At 42.3% G+C, this 17,944-nt stretch overlaps 1 protein-coding gene across 2 annotated transcripts in view; it reads right to left on the reverse strand.

Moving 5' to 3' along the window:
• LBH (LBH regulator of WNT signaling pathway) overlaps positions 1-17,944 on the reverse strand; it is a 36,663-nt gene that overhangs the window by 17,201 nt on the left and 1,518 nt on the right. The window contains exons 1-2 of one of the 2 annotated variants that reach the window (XM_074209776.1): positions 12,274-12,546; positions 8,568-8,670 (exon numbers count right to left, since the gene is read on the reverse strand). In XM_074209776.1, the coding sequence (XP_074065877.1) occupies positions 8,568-8,670; positions 12,274-12,299 (129 nt within the window). In that variant the 5' untranslated portion in view covers positions 12,300-12,546. Of the gene's footprint in view, positions 1-8,567; positions 8,671-12,273; positions 12,547-17,944 lie in introns of those variants that run through there. The other variant, XM_074209777.1, reaches the window with a different exon arrangement.

Below are 17,944 nucleotides of genomic sequence, written 5' to 3' on the forward strand. Positions count from 1 at the left end.
AGTAATAGACAATTTTATCCCATTTCATAGCTTACAAAATACTTTTAAGAATCCTGCTGATACTTGCAGTAGCAAGTATCATTATCATTTTATTTCATTATTTATTATAATAATAATTATTTTAAAAGTATTTTATGGATGAGGAAATTGAGATTCACTAAAGTTAACTGATTTGGCCAGACCATACTGATAGTGGAAGCCAAGACTCAAAACCAGGTCTATTGATTAGATGGTTCTTTGTTGAGGATGTTGTAGAAGAAAATTAAACAATCTCTAAACTCCCTTCCTGTTATCCAGTATTCTAAAATTACTTCACCTTTGTGAAGTGATGGTGTCTAGCACAAAGCAGGTATTTAATAAATACTTGTTGGCTGATAAATTTGAGATTTGATACTACCAAACTGGTCCTCTCTCCACTAGAAAAAAAAAGCATATCATGTTGAATAGATTACTGCAGCTAGAGTCAGGTTGGCTTGGATTCAAATTCTGCCTCAGATGGTCACTTGCTGTATGATGCTGAACAAGTCATTTACCTTTTCAGCCTCAAGTTTCCTTCTCAGCAAAACAAGCGAACTGAGTTAGAGACCTCTGAGTTTCTTTCTATCTCTATTTTTGTGAATCTATCATCCAAGACTTCCCTATTGGATCAGTTTCTGTGAATTCTCAGGAAGATGCAACAGAGAGCTCATTTTTCAAAGGGAAGGGGAGAGTTAACATAAAATGAGCTTGTGCTTATGGACCAATACCTAATGTCTCTCTAGAGAATTCACTCTCTTCTTCCTCAAATATACACTCAGACTGAACTACCTTTTTTGGTCATTTAGTAGTAGAAGTGGGGGGGGGAGGTCTGTGCTAGTCATTTTCACCAAGCATAACATCTGGTGGTGGAAATAGGGTGTGGAGGAAGAGGTAAAGGGTAGGAGGAATAAAAAAAAATGCCAATGTTCCACTGAACTGCAGGAACCTGGACAGATTCGTCCTGCCCAAACTGCTACAACTTTACAGATACATATGCATGTCCCCTTAGGAACCAATGGCACAGAGCCTGTTAGATGTTATTTTGGTAGATTATTTTATGGTGGCCATAAGACTGCTTCCTCTATAGGGTCCCTGAGCAAAGCTTTACTGAACTCTTTGGAAGACTCCATGGATAGAAAGCTTTGGGAGCTGACCAGGACCACCAAATACCCCAATTACCAGGCCTCTCTACACACCATGAGAAAAGGGTTAACAATTATTCAACAAGTACTTTTAAGTCTGGAGGCAGAAGCAAGAGATGTTCTTTGCTTCCCCCCTTCTTTCCTTCTCTCTCTCTTCCAGAAGTTAAGTTTGCACACCCTGGGACAAAAACCTAAAATATTCAAGCTGGAATGGATCTTTAAAAAAATCCAACCCTATCATCCGATGAGGAAACAGCAAAGTCAGATCCTGAATAGGGTTTTCTTGGGGGGGGGGGGGGAGAAATTGGAGGAAGGAAGAAAAAAGGAGGGAGAAAAAGGAAAGAAAGAGAGAGATAAAGGAAGAAAGGATGGAAGGGAGGGAGGAAGAAAAGAAGAAAGTAGTCAATTGACACAGTGGATAAGAGTGCAGGACATGGAACCTCTTCATGGAGAACTTTCCCTGAGTTCAAATCTGGTCTCAATCACTTACTAGCTGTGTGACATTGAGCAAGTCACTCAACCCAGTTTCCTCATGAGTTGGAGAAAGAAAAGTCTAATCACTTCAGTAGCTTTGCTAAAAAAAAAAAAAACAAACCTCAAATGGAATCATGAAGAATTGGACGTGACTGAAAAACAACCAAAAGGAATGAAGACTAGTAATAAGGAATGTGTCTTGATTGTGTCTTTGGGAATATAAGGAAAGAAGTGCTGGTCCAACAGGAACAATTACTATGTGTTGGTTCCTCCTTGAAGGCAGGGACCATTTGTTTTTCTGGTACTAGGGGGCTTTGAACATAATAGGCTCTTAAAAAATGCTTTTTAAAAAAAATCCATCAAATAGGGAGTCCTCTTTTCTTAAGATTATAGCTAAAAGTGAAAATAGTTAGCATTTATATAGTGTTTTAATGTCTGAAAATCACTGTTCATGAGTTATCTGCTCTTATCTCCATATTACAGATTGAATATTCAAATCAAGGCTGAGTGAAATTAAGTGACTTGTCCAGGGTCACCCAACCAGGATATGTCTCAGATAAGATCCCTCAAAATCCAATGCTCTTACCTGCTGATAGGTGCCTCATCAAGGACACATCTCTTCTTCCTCTAATATAAAACCCTCAAAAGTTTCAGGATTTAAGCCATAAAGCAGTAGGACAAGGGTTGTTTTACGTATCTGAGAGTGATCAGAGTGAGACAGATAAGAAACATCAGGGCCATTGGATGACTGATTTTGTATTGGAAGGGACTTCAGAAAACCTAGTCTAATCCCTTTATTTTGCAGATGAGGTAAGTCAAATTTGAAAGAATTAAGTGATTTTCTAAAGGACAGCACAGGTAAGAGGTAACAGAGGCCAAGAGGAGCAGGGAAGTTTTCATTTGGGGCAGGAGCACATTCTACAACACATGGCCTCTCCATCACAGTCTTCCCATGGATTTCAGAGAGATGTGTGAAGAATTATCACTCTCAGCTATTTATAGTCTGTATTAGAACTTCTGCCTCTCTAGAGAGAAAAAGATTATCTAGTGAAAAGGTGGGCTAGGAAAATGCTAATTTCACAACTGAGTAACAGGGGAAAATAGCTAGTGACAAGACAGCTGGTGCCCAGGAGCAAAGGCCAGAGATGGTGAGAAAAAAGGAAGTTGATTAAGGATCTATTTTATCTGGCTACAGGATGCTTTTTCAACTTGAAAAGCATCATCTAACCAAGGGAAATTCCTCCAGGTCAACCCAGTGATCCTAGGGGAAGGAGAGATTTGCCACCTAAGAAAGAATGGTCAGGTCTAATCCAGGAACTGAGGGAAGCACTAGATGAGAATTCAGGCAATTTTGAAAGAAAGGAATTTCAAACTGACACTAGAGGGTATAGCTAGAACTTTCAGGTTCTCCTCAGACTCTACTCATCTCAGAGGAGTCTAACAAGAAAAGCCAAATTCCCTAGGCACTGGTGATAGCCTAGGGAGGTAAAGTAAAGAGAAAGCTATAAAATCCTTATCATTTTGGACTATAAGCCAAGGAATCCCCTCAAACTGTAGTTCAAGTAACCTTGTGGTCCATAGGTCTCCAGTGTTAATAATCCACTATGGAAAAGGGGAAGGAGAGAAAATCCAAAAGTCTTGACCTTGATGGCTAAGGAAGTCAAACCTATGAGGAGTCCTTCAAAAGCAGCAGCAGAAAAGGTCAGAGTGAAAATTCTATTTGCAGATGCCTTGACCTATTTCACTCCTTTTTGTTTTTAATATGGAAGGGGAGCCTACCACAAGGTATCCTTTTTAATTAAGCTCTATTATCTTTGCAAATGCACCATGGATGGGGGTCCTTGAAAGGGTGATAGTGTTAGCTAGTGTAGAAGGTTATTCCTTAAAGGGACTAGAGACTGCAGAAATTCATGTTTTCTTGGTAGAGTACCAGGGTACAGGGATGTAGGTAGCCAGGTTCTGGGTCCTTTAATTCATTCCATTAAGTCCTGAGGCTCTCATTGAAGTACTGACAACTTGTTCATTTACTCCAGGGGGCAAGAATGATTGACATCAAACCAATATGAAGGAAAAATTTCATTTGATCTTTATTTTTTAAAAGTCACAAAACACTAACCTACCTTCACACAATTGACTTCTCCCCACATCCATCCTATTTCATATTCCTCCTCAACTTTCCTTATAGGAATTCCTTATAGGAATCCCTAGTTCCCTTCAGGGCAAAAACCCCCAAAAACTCAACTTTTAGCTGTTTCAGATTCTTTAAACCCTACTTTTGGGGTCTTTGACAGAGATACTGGAGTGTTTTATCACTTCCTTCTCCAGCTTGTTTTTACAGATAAAGAAACTAATTAAACAAGGCAAACAGTGTAAAGTGATTTGCCCAGGGTCATCATGGTCAGTCAGTAAGTGTCTGAAGTGAGATTTGAATTCATGAAGATGAGTCTTTCTGATTCCAAGCCCAGTACTCTATCTATTGTGCCACCTAGCTGCCCCATAGGGCTTAATTACCTCTTCCTTTAAGGGCCTCTTCCTAGTAGCCTAGCTGTTAGCACTCCCTCTATCCCTAAAGGAAACCCAAAATCTTAAATGAAATGTTAACCTTCAATACATCAAAATTGAACTAAGACTTTTGGGACAGCTTCATTTTGTATTTACTTATCTGTATTTTGCCCCTATTCCTGTGGAATAGAAGCTGCTTGAGGACAGAGGTCTCTTTTTTTTGTCTTTGTATCCTCAGAAGCTTGAATAGTGCCTGCCAACTAGTAGGCCTTGAATAAATGTCTGTTGAATTGAATCAAAAATCACATTAGCTAATTTGGATCAGTAAATATTTCTTATCTAAATTCTATATGATTGTAAAAAGACAAATCCTGGAACCTTTTCCATTGAGGGGCTTCTGTGGGATAGAGGAACTGGTGACCAGAAACCCAGAATAGGGTTGATTCCAGGAAATCAGAAGGCATGGATTCTGATCCTTACCATATGACCTTGGAGCAAGGTTGTGCCATGGTACCAAGACTCCATTTCTCCATCTGTCAAAAATGGATTAATGCCTGGTTTCCAGCAAGCTTATGGGACCCTGCAGATGAATGACAATGGCTCTCAAGCACTTTTAGTTCTTTGGAAAAGAGGCACAAGATAAGTCCCACATACTATTATTATCCTCAGGAGGAATGCCAACTGGAGAGCTAGCTGTGAGATTCACCCCCACCCCGTCCCTTCATTTTCCACTCTCCAGAAAAAAAAGACCAGAAATGTATATGAAGGAAGGTCTTTAGCAAAAGTGTCAGATTTGCCCAATCACCACAACTCTGGTGGGAATTAGTTTTAATTAACTAGCATATGGTTTGAGCAGGTTTTGAGGAAATTGGTCATACAAAATTTATGAAAATACTTGCTATCTCATTCAGAACACAGTGGAGGCAATGAAAGAAATGTGAGGGAGAGCATCAGAAACTCAATAGGATCACTTTCATCTTCCATTCTCCAAACCAACCAACTGAGGGGGTCTTTTCCAGAATCACAAGGTTCAAGGCTTTAAAACTGATAACCAGGGTGGCTAGGTGGTGCAGTGGATAAAGCACCAGCCCTAGAGTCAGGAGTGCCTGGGTTCAAATCCGGTCTCAGACACTTACTAATTACCTAACTGTGTGGCCTTGGGCAAGCCACTTAACCCCATTTGCCTTGCAAAAAAAAATCTAAAAAAAAAAACTGATAACCATAACCCTGTTTGAAACTGCTTTTGGAAGCACTGGGTAAAAGAGGGCTAAAAGCTATATGTGGCTATCAAAATGCAAAGTAGCAGCAAAAAAGGAAGGAAAACTAGTTATGAGGTACAATGGATAGAGCACCATGCCAAGCCAGAAAGAACTGACTTCAAAATCTGACCTCAGATACTTACTAAGTTCTGTGACTCTGAGCAAGTCACTTTACCCCTTTTTCCTCAGTTCCTCATCTGTAAAATGGAAACTCAATGGAAAAGGACATGATAAAATATTCTAGTATCTTTGTTAAGAAAAGCCCAAGAACTACAATCATTCATGCTGAACAACAAGAGTAAAAAAGGAGTCAAAATTCTACCACTAAGAGACCTTATACAAGTCATTTCTCCTCTGAAGTTCATTTCCCTCATCTGTCAAAATAAGGTGGTGGGACTAAATGATCTTTACACTTCTCTAAAAATTTCCACTCACATGGCCATCATGCTAGTTTGACCCCCACCAACTGTCTCCTGAATAATTACAGCTGTCTCCTGATTGGTCTCCCTGCATCCAGTCCATCTTTTACATGACTGCCATGTTAATATTCTTCAAGAACAGATTTAACTATTATTTTCTTGCTCAAGAAGTTTCTGTGGGTGCTAACTACCTATAGGAATAGAAAGACTCAACTGACTGGCATGTAAAGCCCTTCACAATCTGGTGCAGGTCTAACTCTCTAGATTTATATCATATTATTCCCTCTTATGAACTTGAATCCAATTAATCTGGTCTCCTTGCCATCCCTACATACATAACATTCATTTCCTTGACTTGGCACCCATGCTCTCTCTTCTCACCTAAGCCTCCTGAAATCTCAAACACCCTTCAAGACTTAGCATCCTTGGGGGGGGGGGGGGGGGCAGGAGGGAAGCAAGAATGGGGGAAAATTTGTAAAATTCAAACTAATAAAATCTTTCTTAAAAAAAAAGACTCAGCATCCTTGTCATCTCCAACAAGTTTTCCTCAATTCCCTCAGGTGTCAGGAACTCTTCCCCTACCTCCAGATTATTTTTATATACTATTTGTATATAGTATCTATATGTGTGTGTGTTCATTTCCCTCAATGGAATATAAGCTCCTTGAAGACAAACACAAAGTGATTGCTTAATATTTTTGAATTGAATAATCCTACATAAATTCCATTGAAAGATCTTGTGACACAATCTAAGAGAAGAGTGCTAAAAGAAAACCTCTCTGGTGACCACAAAGAAATATTCAGAATGACTCATTGGTTAAGAAACTTGCAACCCAAAACAGAGATATAACTCTTAAGAGAGTATTGTTGCTCAGTTATTTTCAGTCACATCTGATTCTTCATTCTCTTTTTGGGGTTTTCTTGGCAAAAAAATAATGGTGTGGTTTGACATTTTGTTTTCCAGCTCATTTCAAAGATAAGGAAACTGAGGCAAACAAGGTTAAATAACTTCCTACAATTAGAAGTCTTGAGGGAGGATTTGAACTCAGATCTTCCTAACTCCAGGCCTGGCACTCTATCTACTAAGGTACTTAAATAGCCTTAAGAGAAGGACTGGAATTTATGTCAAGATCTCTGCTAGCTAACCTGTTCCCTCAGCCAGAATCCTGAAACTCTGGAAATGTATCACTTCTCCAGCCCACTCCTTCCCTACTCAAACTAATTAAATGATCATTACAAAGTAGAATTGAGAATACTGACTGGGAGCAAGGATCTTTAAAGTTCCTTCTAGAACTAAAATTCTATGAATATGAGGGAGTGCCAGTGGCAGAAAGAGCATAGAGGTGAGCTGGAATGACCTGTGTTCCATCCCTCTAGTCATCCCACTGATTCTTGGTTTCCACCTAACTTCCAGTTCACTGTGGGATTGGAACTGTTCATTTTTCTCCTCCCTATCTCCTTTTCTCCACTTACCAAAATTCCTTTGGAAGCAATGATGAGGAAAGCTACATTTAAACTATAGAAGAGTCAACCTGAAGAAGTTGGGGCAAGAGGAATGATAGCTGTTTGTAGGCATTTGAAAGTCATAGACAAGAGATTAAATATGTTCTATTAAGCCCCAAAGGTAAGAAATAGGACCAAAGCATACAAGGAAGGATATTTTTGCCATAGCTTCCAGGGAGAGAAAAGACACCTTGAAAATCAACACTTTCAAAGTAGAATGACCTGCTTGGGTTAGTTGGATGTCTTTAAGCCAAAGCTAGGGGGTCATTGTTCTAGAGCTGGAAAGAGGTCTTAGTCCAACTCTTCATTAAACAGATGAGAAAAGAGGTTCAATTAAATGACTTGCTCACGATCACAAGGCAAGATATGGGAGCTAGTATTCCTTCTCAATTAAGTGAGGGACTAGATATCTTAAATCTTGTCCAACTTGAAGATTCAATGTCTGCTAATCTCTGCCTTCAATGTCTCATTCAAGAGTAGCAGGACTGATAGTCCTTATCCTTAATTCCAATCCAAAACATAACCTAAAACTTCCTGGTCAAGAGCTATCTTATAAGAAAGACTCTCCAAGAGTCTACAAACTGACAAGCTCAAGGCCTCTTAAATATTTTGTTGTTTAGATTGAAAAAAAATCAGTGATATAAAGCCCAACAGCAGTTTTATGTAACAAAAATAATTTTAAAAAAGTAATCACATAGATTCCCTACTTCTGAGAAGTCTTCTCTGTTATTTATACAGTGCTTTACAATGACTTACCAATTTTATTTTTTATTTTTAAGCCTCATGATAATCCTATATTACCAACATGACATGTACTATTATCCCCCAGAGGGGCTCTGACAAAGAAGCATTAGATGACTTGCCTATATGCATACATTTGCTAAGAAGCCAAAAGAGTATTTAAATAGAGATCTTTCTGACTTCAAGAATACTACTGTTATAGGGTACTCTAAGAAGTGTTCTTTCTTGAAAAGTAAAGCTGCCTCAGGGATACAGATCCACAAAATTCTGTTCACTTACAGTACCTCTTCCTTGCAAGTCATACTTTTGCAGAGGGAAAACCTTTACTGATGGGTGAGGCATGAAACTCCCCACAGAAGCCTTTCTCACATTTCTCTCTTTTTTCCACCTAGGTGGAAGGTAAGTCATCCATCTGCTGGAACAATAGAGGGATGCAAAGGAAGTCCATTCTAGACCAACCTACCACCTACTTTGCTCTCACCAAGTGAAATGGACCTAAGATGAATTTACCTGATAGGAGATGCCATCCTTCCGGTTATTCAGCCCAATCTCATCCATAGATGGGGTGCTCATCATCACCTCAGTCATGTCAGCTGATCTCAGATAATCAGGGCTGCCAAGAGAAAAGAGATCCAAAATGAAGTGAAAGTGATTAGGCACCTTATTCAAGCAACATTGTTCTATCATAAAATCTGTCTGGAAATATGATGAGTGGACAAAAGATCATGGATTGAGACAGCATGGTACAGAGCTAGGGCAGATTACTAGGATGAGTTCAAATCATTAAGACTTTTACCAACTATGTTTCTCTAAGATATTTCTCTCTACCTCATATGTCAAATGAGAAGGTTGGACTTGATGTCTTCTAGAGGCAGGTAGGTGGCACAGTGAGTAGATTGTTGAGCCTGGACACTAGTGGTGTGATCCTGGGCAAGTCACTTAATCTCTGCCTCAGTTTCTTCAAATGCAAAATGATTACAATAATTCCATCAGCTTCCCAGCATCATTTCAAAGATCAAATTATGTATAGGGGAAGGGCTTAAGTCTTGTTTCCTCTTCTCTTTTTTCTAATGGTCCTTCTAGCTCTGGATTTATGATTTAGAGTTAGAAGGGACCCTGCCAACCCAACTTCTTTATCTGAACAAAAACTCATTAGGGAGGTTAAATTACTTAATTAAATTCTACCTCAATTTAGTAAATGCTAAATCTTTGCTATAAATCCAACAGGACTCTCCACTTTGGAGTTAAGATGATCATAAACTCTTGGGGAGGTAGGAGGGAGAAAAGAAGGGGGAATGTTTAAATCCACTGATCTTAAACCTTTTGGTGGGTTTGATAAAAAGGTATTCAAAGACAAATTCTTTTTCTCTTCCTGAATGAGCTGAATCTTCATTAGCAAAGTATCTCGGATTTAGAAATGTAAGAGATTTTAAGACATCTAATCCAGCACCTCCAAAAAAAAAAAAGTGAAGCCAGAGAAAGAAAATAATTTACCAAAAATCACAGAGGTAGAATAGAGGAAAGGACTCAAAATGGAGATCTCTGACTCCAAATTCACTTTTACCCCCGCTGGACCATCTATATCCCTGTTTCCTGTCTTCTTTTACATCTCGGGAATGGAAGGCACCAGAAGTTACTTCTTCTCTAAATCATGTCAACTAAATTTTTTTTTTGCAATGTTTTTGTTGTTATGAATAATGAGGATGATGATAAAAGTACAAAACTGACATTTTATAAAAACAAAACATCAAAGAGGGAGTGATGTCTCTATCTCCCTCCTAGATGTGTAGAAAAAAAGTTTCATATATGGAGTCTTTCAGAATTCCTCCCATTGTCCTGGTGACTCTGCCTAGATTGAAGCGTCTCCTGTCCATACCCGGTGGATCTGTATTTATCTATACTTCACACTGGCCAATGTTCCCTTTTCCAACCCCAAATGCAACTCTGGCCAGCTAAACACTAGTGAGACACCAAGTATACTCAGCCTTAATGACTGCCTAGCTCAGCCAGCAGGAGGCATTTCCAAAGGACAAAGCAGTCAAAGAAGCATTTCCTATAGCCCAAGTGAGCACTTGTCATATATACAGGGTGGTCAAGGGCATAGGATTCTGGGACACATTGTCCATTCCTATATATCAGAGTGAGCATGCCTTCCAAACATGCCTTGGCACTTTCTCTCATCTTCACTATCTCACACAGGCAAACAAAATAACAACACATGAGAGGCAGAGCTTGCCTCTTGCCACAGCCACTAAGGTGTGGACATATTTTTCCAGAAATTAATGCTTCCCTCCTCCGAATATGAAGTAGGTTAGTCAAGACCGGCTTGACAGCCTACCTGGATGCTCATTAGTTGGAAGTCAGTAAAGGAAGCTGGGTAAACTCAAGGGGGGGGGGCGCTAGCCCATCAGTTATCTGTCTCCTGAGTCCAGTAGCCACACCCCACTTAAAGGGACACTGGTCTTCTCCAGGGGCATCCAGTTCATCAGTTTTCTCTCTCGAGATAAAGTCAGGCTGATGACCCAGCAAAGGCCAGGTAGCATTTAACATCCTGAGCCCTTGCTTACCCCATGTTCAAGGCCCTTCCTTAGAACCCCACCCAGTAAGCTGACCCTCAAGGTGGTGGTGGTCAGGGTGCGGAGAAGGCCTGGCACTAGCTCAGATTTGCAGCCCATTGGCTGGGGCCTTTCCTCCTCCTCTTTGGGGTCTGGGGCTACAGCTGTGAAAAGCAGAGAGAAAAAAACTGCAAACTTTTCAGCTCCATCTCAGTTTAGCAGCTTTAGGCTAGATGCAAGCGGCCACTCAGCCTACTGGCTGGGTACATACATGCAAGTCTGCCTTGCCAGGAAACAAATACCCCGAGTTGGGGCCCAGGGTTCCTCTAGAAGCTTCTCTTTCTCACATGTGGGAACAGGTTTTGCAGGCACCAAGCTCACTCTCCTTGGCACCCCCTCCCCAACCCAGGGGAGAGGCTGTTTGCTCGAATCCTTCCCCTCCTGCAGGAAGGAAGCAAGCTCGAAGCTCCTGCAGATTTACTCTGAAGCTCGGCTCTGCAAACCACACTGCTCCTCCACCTCCCCTCGCAATCTAACAACCTCTCGTCCGGTGAACCTCGAGACCGCCGGGGATCATCACACGCTCCCCATCAGGCCAGTCTCCTGCTCCAGGGGATCTCAACAGACTCCCTCCTATCAATGTAGCCCCACAGCTCCTAGGGATCTATCTCAACACTCCCACATCAGTACAGCCCCAACCCCTAAGAACCTCCAAGCATGCCCCCCATCATTACAGCCCCCTCCCCTGTGACCACTGCCCCCCAGTCCCTGAATCCATTCCAGGTGGCTGGGATGTGTTCTCCGGGCTCCCGTCTCTAGTGTCTGGGACCTGACCAGCTGCACTCCCCCTTCCCCAGTCACGTCGAGTGGTTTCCAAAGGCACTTCTCTCGGAAAGGGGTAGAAGGAAAGCTATGGGGTCAAGAGGATGCAGCGTTCCTCGCGGAGTGCGGGGAGCGGGCGCGCGCGCACACACCCGCGCGCGCACACATATTCGACCACCACTATCACCACTATCACCACTAACACCACCACCAACACCACCAACACCCCGCCCCCACCCCGCCCATTCATAGGAGGGTCTCTCTCTTCCTGCAACACCCAATACCACGGTAGCCGTCACAGCACCCTCTCTTGCCCATCTCCAGTACGCAACATCAAGGCTTGCATGCAGACCAAAGAAAAACGGGGAGGGGGTAGTGAAAAGGGGAGGGGGAGACAGAAGAGAGGAAGAAGGGGAAAGACCACAGTGTCTCTGTTCCCCAAATCAAGCAGCACCCACGATATTCTAGCAGCAATCCTCATTTGAGGAGGGGGGCGTTTGGAGCCCAGGGCGGAGTAGGGAGGACATGGGCACGGTTGCTACACCCTCTCCCCCATTAGCACCCCCAGCTACCCCGCACTTATGCAAAGCCTCCAAGTTCATTGCCTTTGTCTGGATTCTCTCCATCCCTCCCTGGGAGCTTAACCGCCCCTCAGGACCCCCTCCTCTTAGGTATGACTTGGGCATTTAACCGAGCCATCGCCTGGAAAGGAGAGCACCCCCTCCTCATTAAGTCACAGCAGTCAGTAGTCACTGTACCCTAAAGGGATGAAAGCCGGGAGCAGATCCGCCGGCTGGAGCCCATCGCACCACAGACCGCAAGGGGGAAAGGATACTCACCAGTGGATAGGGAAATATACAGACATGAAGTCCTAAGGGAGGCTGACCCACGCCCTTGGAGATTTAAAAATCGCTCCCCGGGCCAGAGGAAAGAAGGCACCGCAGCGGCCCAGCTGCCAGCAGCTTCCTCGAGCTCTGAGGGGTAGCGGAGGGATGCACCGTCCTGGGACACCCCCTCCGGAGGGCAAAATCTCAGGCGCACGGTCCCCACAGCTCCTAACCACCACCCAGAGGAAAAGCTAGCAAGCTAAGGGGCCGACCGCCTTCCCTATGAGCTCTCAGCCCCACAAAGAGCCTGAGAAGCCCTATTTATAGGAGGAGCGGGGGGCGGACCCAGGGCCCAGATGCCCCGCCTTCTCTCCCCCCACAACTGGAATAACGTCACCAAAATCATGAATGGTTTCGTAGCTGCGAGCTAGTGCCTGCGGCTCGGCTCGGCTCCTCAGGAGGGCCCCTGGTTTGCCGCGGCTCTCCCCTTCCCTCCCTCTGCGTCCCCCCAAACCCCCCCACCCGCCCGAGTGCAAGTCCCCTAGCACCCATTCAACCAGCTCCATTCTTCCCACCTTCAAAGTCAACTGTCCCCTTTGGGGGGGCTCCTGGAGAAGGGGTGGCTGAACGTAAGAAGGAGACTGGAGTGGAAGGGTGGGGGGGAGTGAGAAGATCGTCCGTGAGCGGAATTCTAGTCCTTTGGTCCCTAGGGACATGCATTTCAATGTAGAGGAGCGGTTCTTTAAAAAAAGAGCCCTCCCACCTCCCCTGCCCCCTCCACACCCCTACAGCAGCAGCATCCATTCATCGAAACTACCCCTCCTAGCAGCCAGCCTCTGCATGCACCAGCCCCTTCACCTAGCCTATCGCCGCCCACCCTATCCCGCGCCCAAGGTCTGGGGGGGCACGAGACAGAGCATAGGCAGTCCCCGAGAATAGCCCTCCTTGGAGTCCCTTATAACCCGCGCCTCCCCCGGCCCGTGGGCCCCCCGAACCAGCGCTACTCTGTTCTATTTCGGGAGCGCGTCCCTGGCTAAGAGCCCTGTGACGAGTAGAAAAATACTCTGTGAGAGAGCCACCAGCACTAACGTGATTTCTGGGGGGTCGGCGTGAGTCCTGCAGTGCGCGGAGGGGTCTCACTCAAACGTGTTGAGCCACAGCCAGCCACGCCTGCATGAACATCTGTGTGCATACACTTGGGCATGGATATCTATTTGTATGGCACACATACTCGTGTGTGTGTGTGTGTGTGTGTGTGTGTGTGTGTGTGTGTGTGCAAGAGTGGTGTAGTCTCATCCTGGGTTTTTTCCATGAGACATACACATACACACACTCCGCAGCAACGGATGGGGGAGGGGGGCAGAGAGGCCAGCAGGGAGGGGACAACACCACCCCACAGCCCCAGCTCCCAGACCAGGCTCGGAGGAAGTCTGGTTTTAAGCCGGAGAAACGAAGAGCTAGCTGACCATTTCCCTTAATCTCACTCCTCCGTAGGAGGCCTTGGAAGAGCCATGCGGGTCTCGTTTGTTTGACCATGGCCATTGTGCACAGCCCACTCCCCTCCGCCTCCCCCTTCCCCAGCAGCAGTCTCCGAACCAGAAGCCCTCGTTTGAGGCCGCTTGAGAAGGATGCTTCTTTGCTTTTTTTTTTTTAATCTAAAAACTGAGTTGTTCCAGCTAGTAACACTTCTGTCCCTGCGAAGGGTGGGGGCGAAAGCACCAGAATGAAAGGAAAAGACACACCTGTTTTCAAATCCGCCAAAGCTCTAGGTGAAAGGCAGTTGAACGTACATAAAATTCATAGGTATGAATACCTTAGGCAAACTGGGCAAAAGGAAGATGAAGAAATGTGTTATATACGCCAGTAATTTGTGTGCAGAATTTTCTTTGCTTATTTGTATTAAACAGTAATGAAAAGATCTTTACTTCCACTTCTTCAATTTATCCTCAGGCAACCAGTGGTTTAAAAGGGGGAGAAGAGAGGGAGGGAGGAGAAGGGGGGGAAGTCCCCCATGGAGATACTTAAAATAACAACTTGGTGAAGGGCAACATTTCCATGGACAGGTTACTTAAAACGACACACATAGTGTATCTCGGTAACAGCAAACAAAGGGAAATTGTTTGGTTTTTTTTTTTCAGAGGGGGGTGGGGAAACTGTCCAAAGTTGCTGGCTAGGGTGAAGGATGTTGTAATCTATTTAGCTAAATGAGAATGCAAACTACAGAGAAGTCTGTGATCTATGATCTTTACCAAGGAAGAGAGAGACAGAATTCCCTGGCAGGGAATAACGGAGTGTTGAGAGGCAGAGAGCAGATTCTAGAGACTGAGGTTGAGGAGGGTCTGGCAATAACCAGCTTCTTTCTCCTTTTCTTCCCAGTTATATAAATCACAGACTTACAGTCATTCATTGAAAGTGTTCCCGGAGGAAAAGAATGTTCCACCACTTTTACATTACAAAAGCTATACTTTGCTTTTTTCTAAGTCATCTGCCATTTGGAAGCTTTCAAAACTTTAGAGAAAAATTAGATCAATGTCCCTGATAAGCATTTAGAAGTTCTCTTTGGTAAGGCGAGAAGTATGTTGAGGGATTTATATGGTCAGGGTAATACCATCAAATACTGAATTTTTCCCTATTTTCCCAATAGAGGCCCATTTCAACTAGATTTTTCCCTGTAAAAAAGTTGGAATCTGATGGGACTTTCCCCATTCTGCAAACCAATTGTCCAATATATTCTGAATTAGGGATTCAATTCAATGAACATATATTACTTTGTACAAGTGCTAATTATTGAGACTGCAGATAGATACAAAGCAAACCAGTCCTTGCTTTCAAGGAACTTCTATTCTAATAGGAAAGGTATAAATGTACATCAATGATATTATAAATTAGTGCATCATAAATTCAAAGGAGAAATACAAAGAGCTCTAAGATAGATTAAAGAAGGATAGAACACTTTCAGCTGAAGAATGCAGGAAGGCTTCATGGAGGAGGTAATGTGTGAATTGAACTCTGCAAGATTCCAACAACTCAGAATGCAATAGAAATCTGTTTCCAGCCTTTGGTCTAACCTTAACAAATTTAAGAAGATTGGAGATGTAGTAAGAGGTCTGGGAATAGTTAGTAATACAGTTTAGTAGAACAGAGAGAAATAATAGAGAAGAAAGTGATTTAAGGCTAGAAACATAAACTAGAACTAACTAGATTAAGGAAGATGGTTTAAGCCAGGTAGAGAAGTTTATATTTCATCCTATGTGGAGAATGGGTAGCCACTGAAGCTTCTTGAGAAGATGAGTGACAAGGCCAGTCCATGGCAACCAGGGGAAGAATGGAAACAACAAGGGATAGAATGCAGGCTTATTGCTATCAAATTAGGTAGCTATTACAATAATACAAATAGGAGAGCTCAAAATAGGATTGTGGCTCTATGAATGGTGAGAATGAATGGATTTTAAGTAATATTGTGAAGGAAGAAAAAACAGTATTGGAAAAGGAAGGCAAAATGATTCTAAGACTTCAGCCTTAAATGCCTAGTAATGACAGGTGGGGATGACATTAGCAAAAAATAGGAAAGTTGGGGGAAGGGCCAGTTTTAGGGAATTTTACAGCAAGGGATGCCCCTGAGCTTTATTCTTGCCTGGTTAGAATTTAAAGACTTATATTTCTCATTATTTGTCTATCTTAATAGGTCCCTCATCTTTCTATCACCTACCACAGTGCTCTATGCTCAGTCCTTCTCACTGACACTTTGCCAGAAGTTACTGTTTCTACAAATAACTCCAATTAGTGAGATTAAGGACTAAGTGGGAGAAGGTATATGTAAACTCCTGGGTTTTTTTAAGACATCTGTCAATCAACATCATTATAAAGCTTCACCATTTACAAAGCGCTAAAAATGTGTTGTTATTGTTCAGTTGTGCTTGATTTTTCTTGACCTCATTTGAGATTTTCTTGGCAAAAATACTAGATTGGTTTGCCATTTCCTTGTCAGTTTATAGGTGAGGAAACTGAGGCAAACAGAGTTAAGAAACTTACCCAAGGTCACACAACTACATTAGTATCTGAAACCAGATTTGAACACAGGAAGATAGCTTCCTGATTCAAAGCCCATTTATTTAACCACTGTGCCACCTAGCTTCCCCTTTTGAATGCATTGTCTTATTTGATCCTCATAATAATCATGTGAAGTAAACAGAGAAAGCTTGGTGTCCTTTTACAGGTGAGAAGATTGAACCTATAAATGTATCATTTATTTGCACAAAGTCACACAACTAGTAAGTGGCATAGTTCAGACCCTGCCTAGATCCAGAGGAGATGATTGCTGTCCCATCAACACTCACTGCTTGTAGAAAAACATACAAGGCAACTATTTCTAGCCCACTTTCTCCTGTCTTATCTCCATCTCTTTCCTAACAGAAAATCTGCACTGAAAACAAAGGGTTTAAATAGTCTAATTGAAAAACAGGTTTTTAATGGTAAAACTAAGGAATACTAGATCCCATCTCATATAAAGTACCTATTTCCCTATTGCTTGGTGCCTTAACAAGTTAACCATTAAAAAATTAATGGGTATTGAATCATTTTTTTCCCTCCCCAATTTTTTCCCCAAGATTTCTCCCAAATGAGTTATATGAACTTATACAGGGTGAACAGAATCAGGATGACAATTTATACAATAAAAAAATTTTTTAAATACAGACAACTTTGAAAGACAGGATTCCAATCAATATGTTGAATCACAATTAGAAAACCAAAATGCTATACACCTCCTGACAGAGAGGTTATGGATGACTCAGGATGCAGGACTAGACAAATTTTTTTGGACATAGTCAATGTGGGGATATGTTTGCTTGATTTTGCATATTTGCTACATTTTTCTTTATTTCTTTTTTCCCTTTCAGTGATGGAGGGAGAAATGAAAGAGTGAAAATAGATTTTCACTAATTGAAAAAATAAGAAATTCAAGAAAAGCAAATGGGAAAAAAACAAATAGATATGCTTTATATGTAACAAATAGAGAAAAATTAAAAGAGAGCCAAAAAAATCCCTCCCGAATTGCTAACGTAGTCTCCCCCAACACAGAAACTCCCTTAAGATATTATTTTGTATTTTATATTTAATTTTTTGTATACATGGTTTATGTAGGTTCTTCATTTAATTTTTTTTTTAACAAGGGAAAGAGTGCTGATCTTGAAGTCAGAAAACCTAAGGCAATAGATGGCATATAGGACAAAGTCAGAAAAGCCTAAGTCAAAATCTGGTGTCAGTCACCTACATTGACCTTGGGCAAGTCATTAAACCTGTCTGCTTTAGTTTCCTCATCTGTAAAATGGGGATAACAATGGTAACTGCCTCCTGGGGCAGTAATGAGGGCAAAATGAAATTAGATGATATTTGTAAACTGCTTGACATACCTTCAAGTGCTTTATAAATGTGGCTATCATTATTAATCAGGTCCTATCTCTGATATTCACTGCCCACATGACCCCAGGTACTTCCTTACCCTCCCTGGGTCTCATTATCCTTTATCTGTAAAAATGAGGGTGGCCTCGGAGGTCCCTTCCCACTCCAACTCTATGATCTTATAGTAACAACTCATTGCTTCCTATGCTGTCTGCTTGGCAAGGACCCTGGCTAATTTTTTACAACTAAGCAATAAACTCAACATAAAAGTGATAATTCCATT

Source organism: Macrotis lagotis, chromosome 1 (assembly GCF_037893015.1).
Source record: "Macrotis lagotis isolate mMagLag1 chromosome 1, bilby.v1.9.chrom.fasta, whole genome shotgun sequence".
Lineage (NCBI taxonomy): Eukaryota > Metazoa > Chordata > Mammalia > Peramelemorphia > Peramelidae > Macrotis > Macrotis lagotis.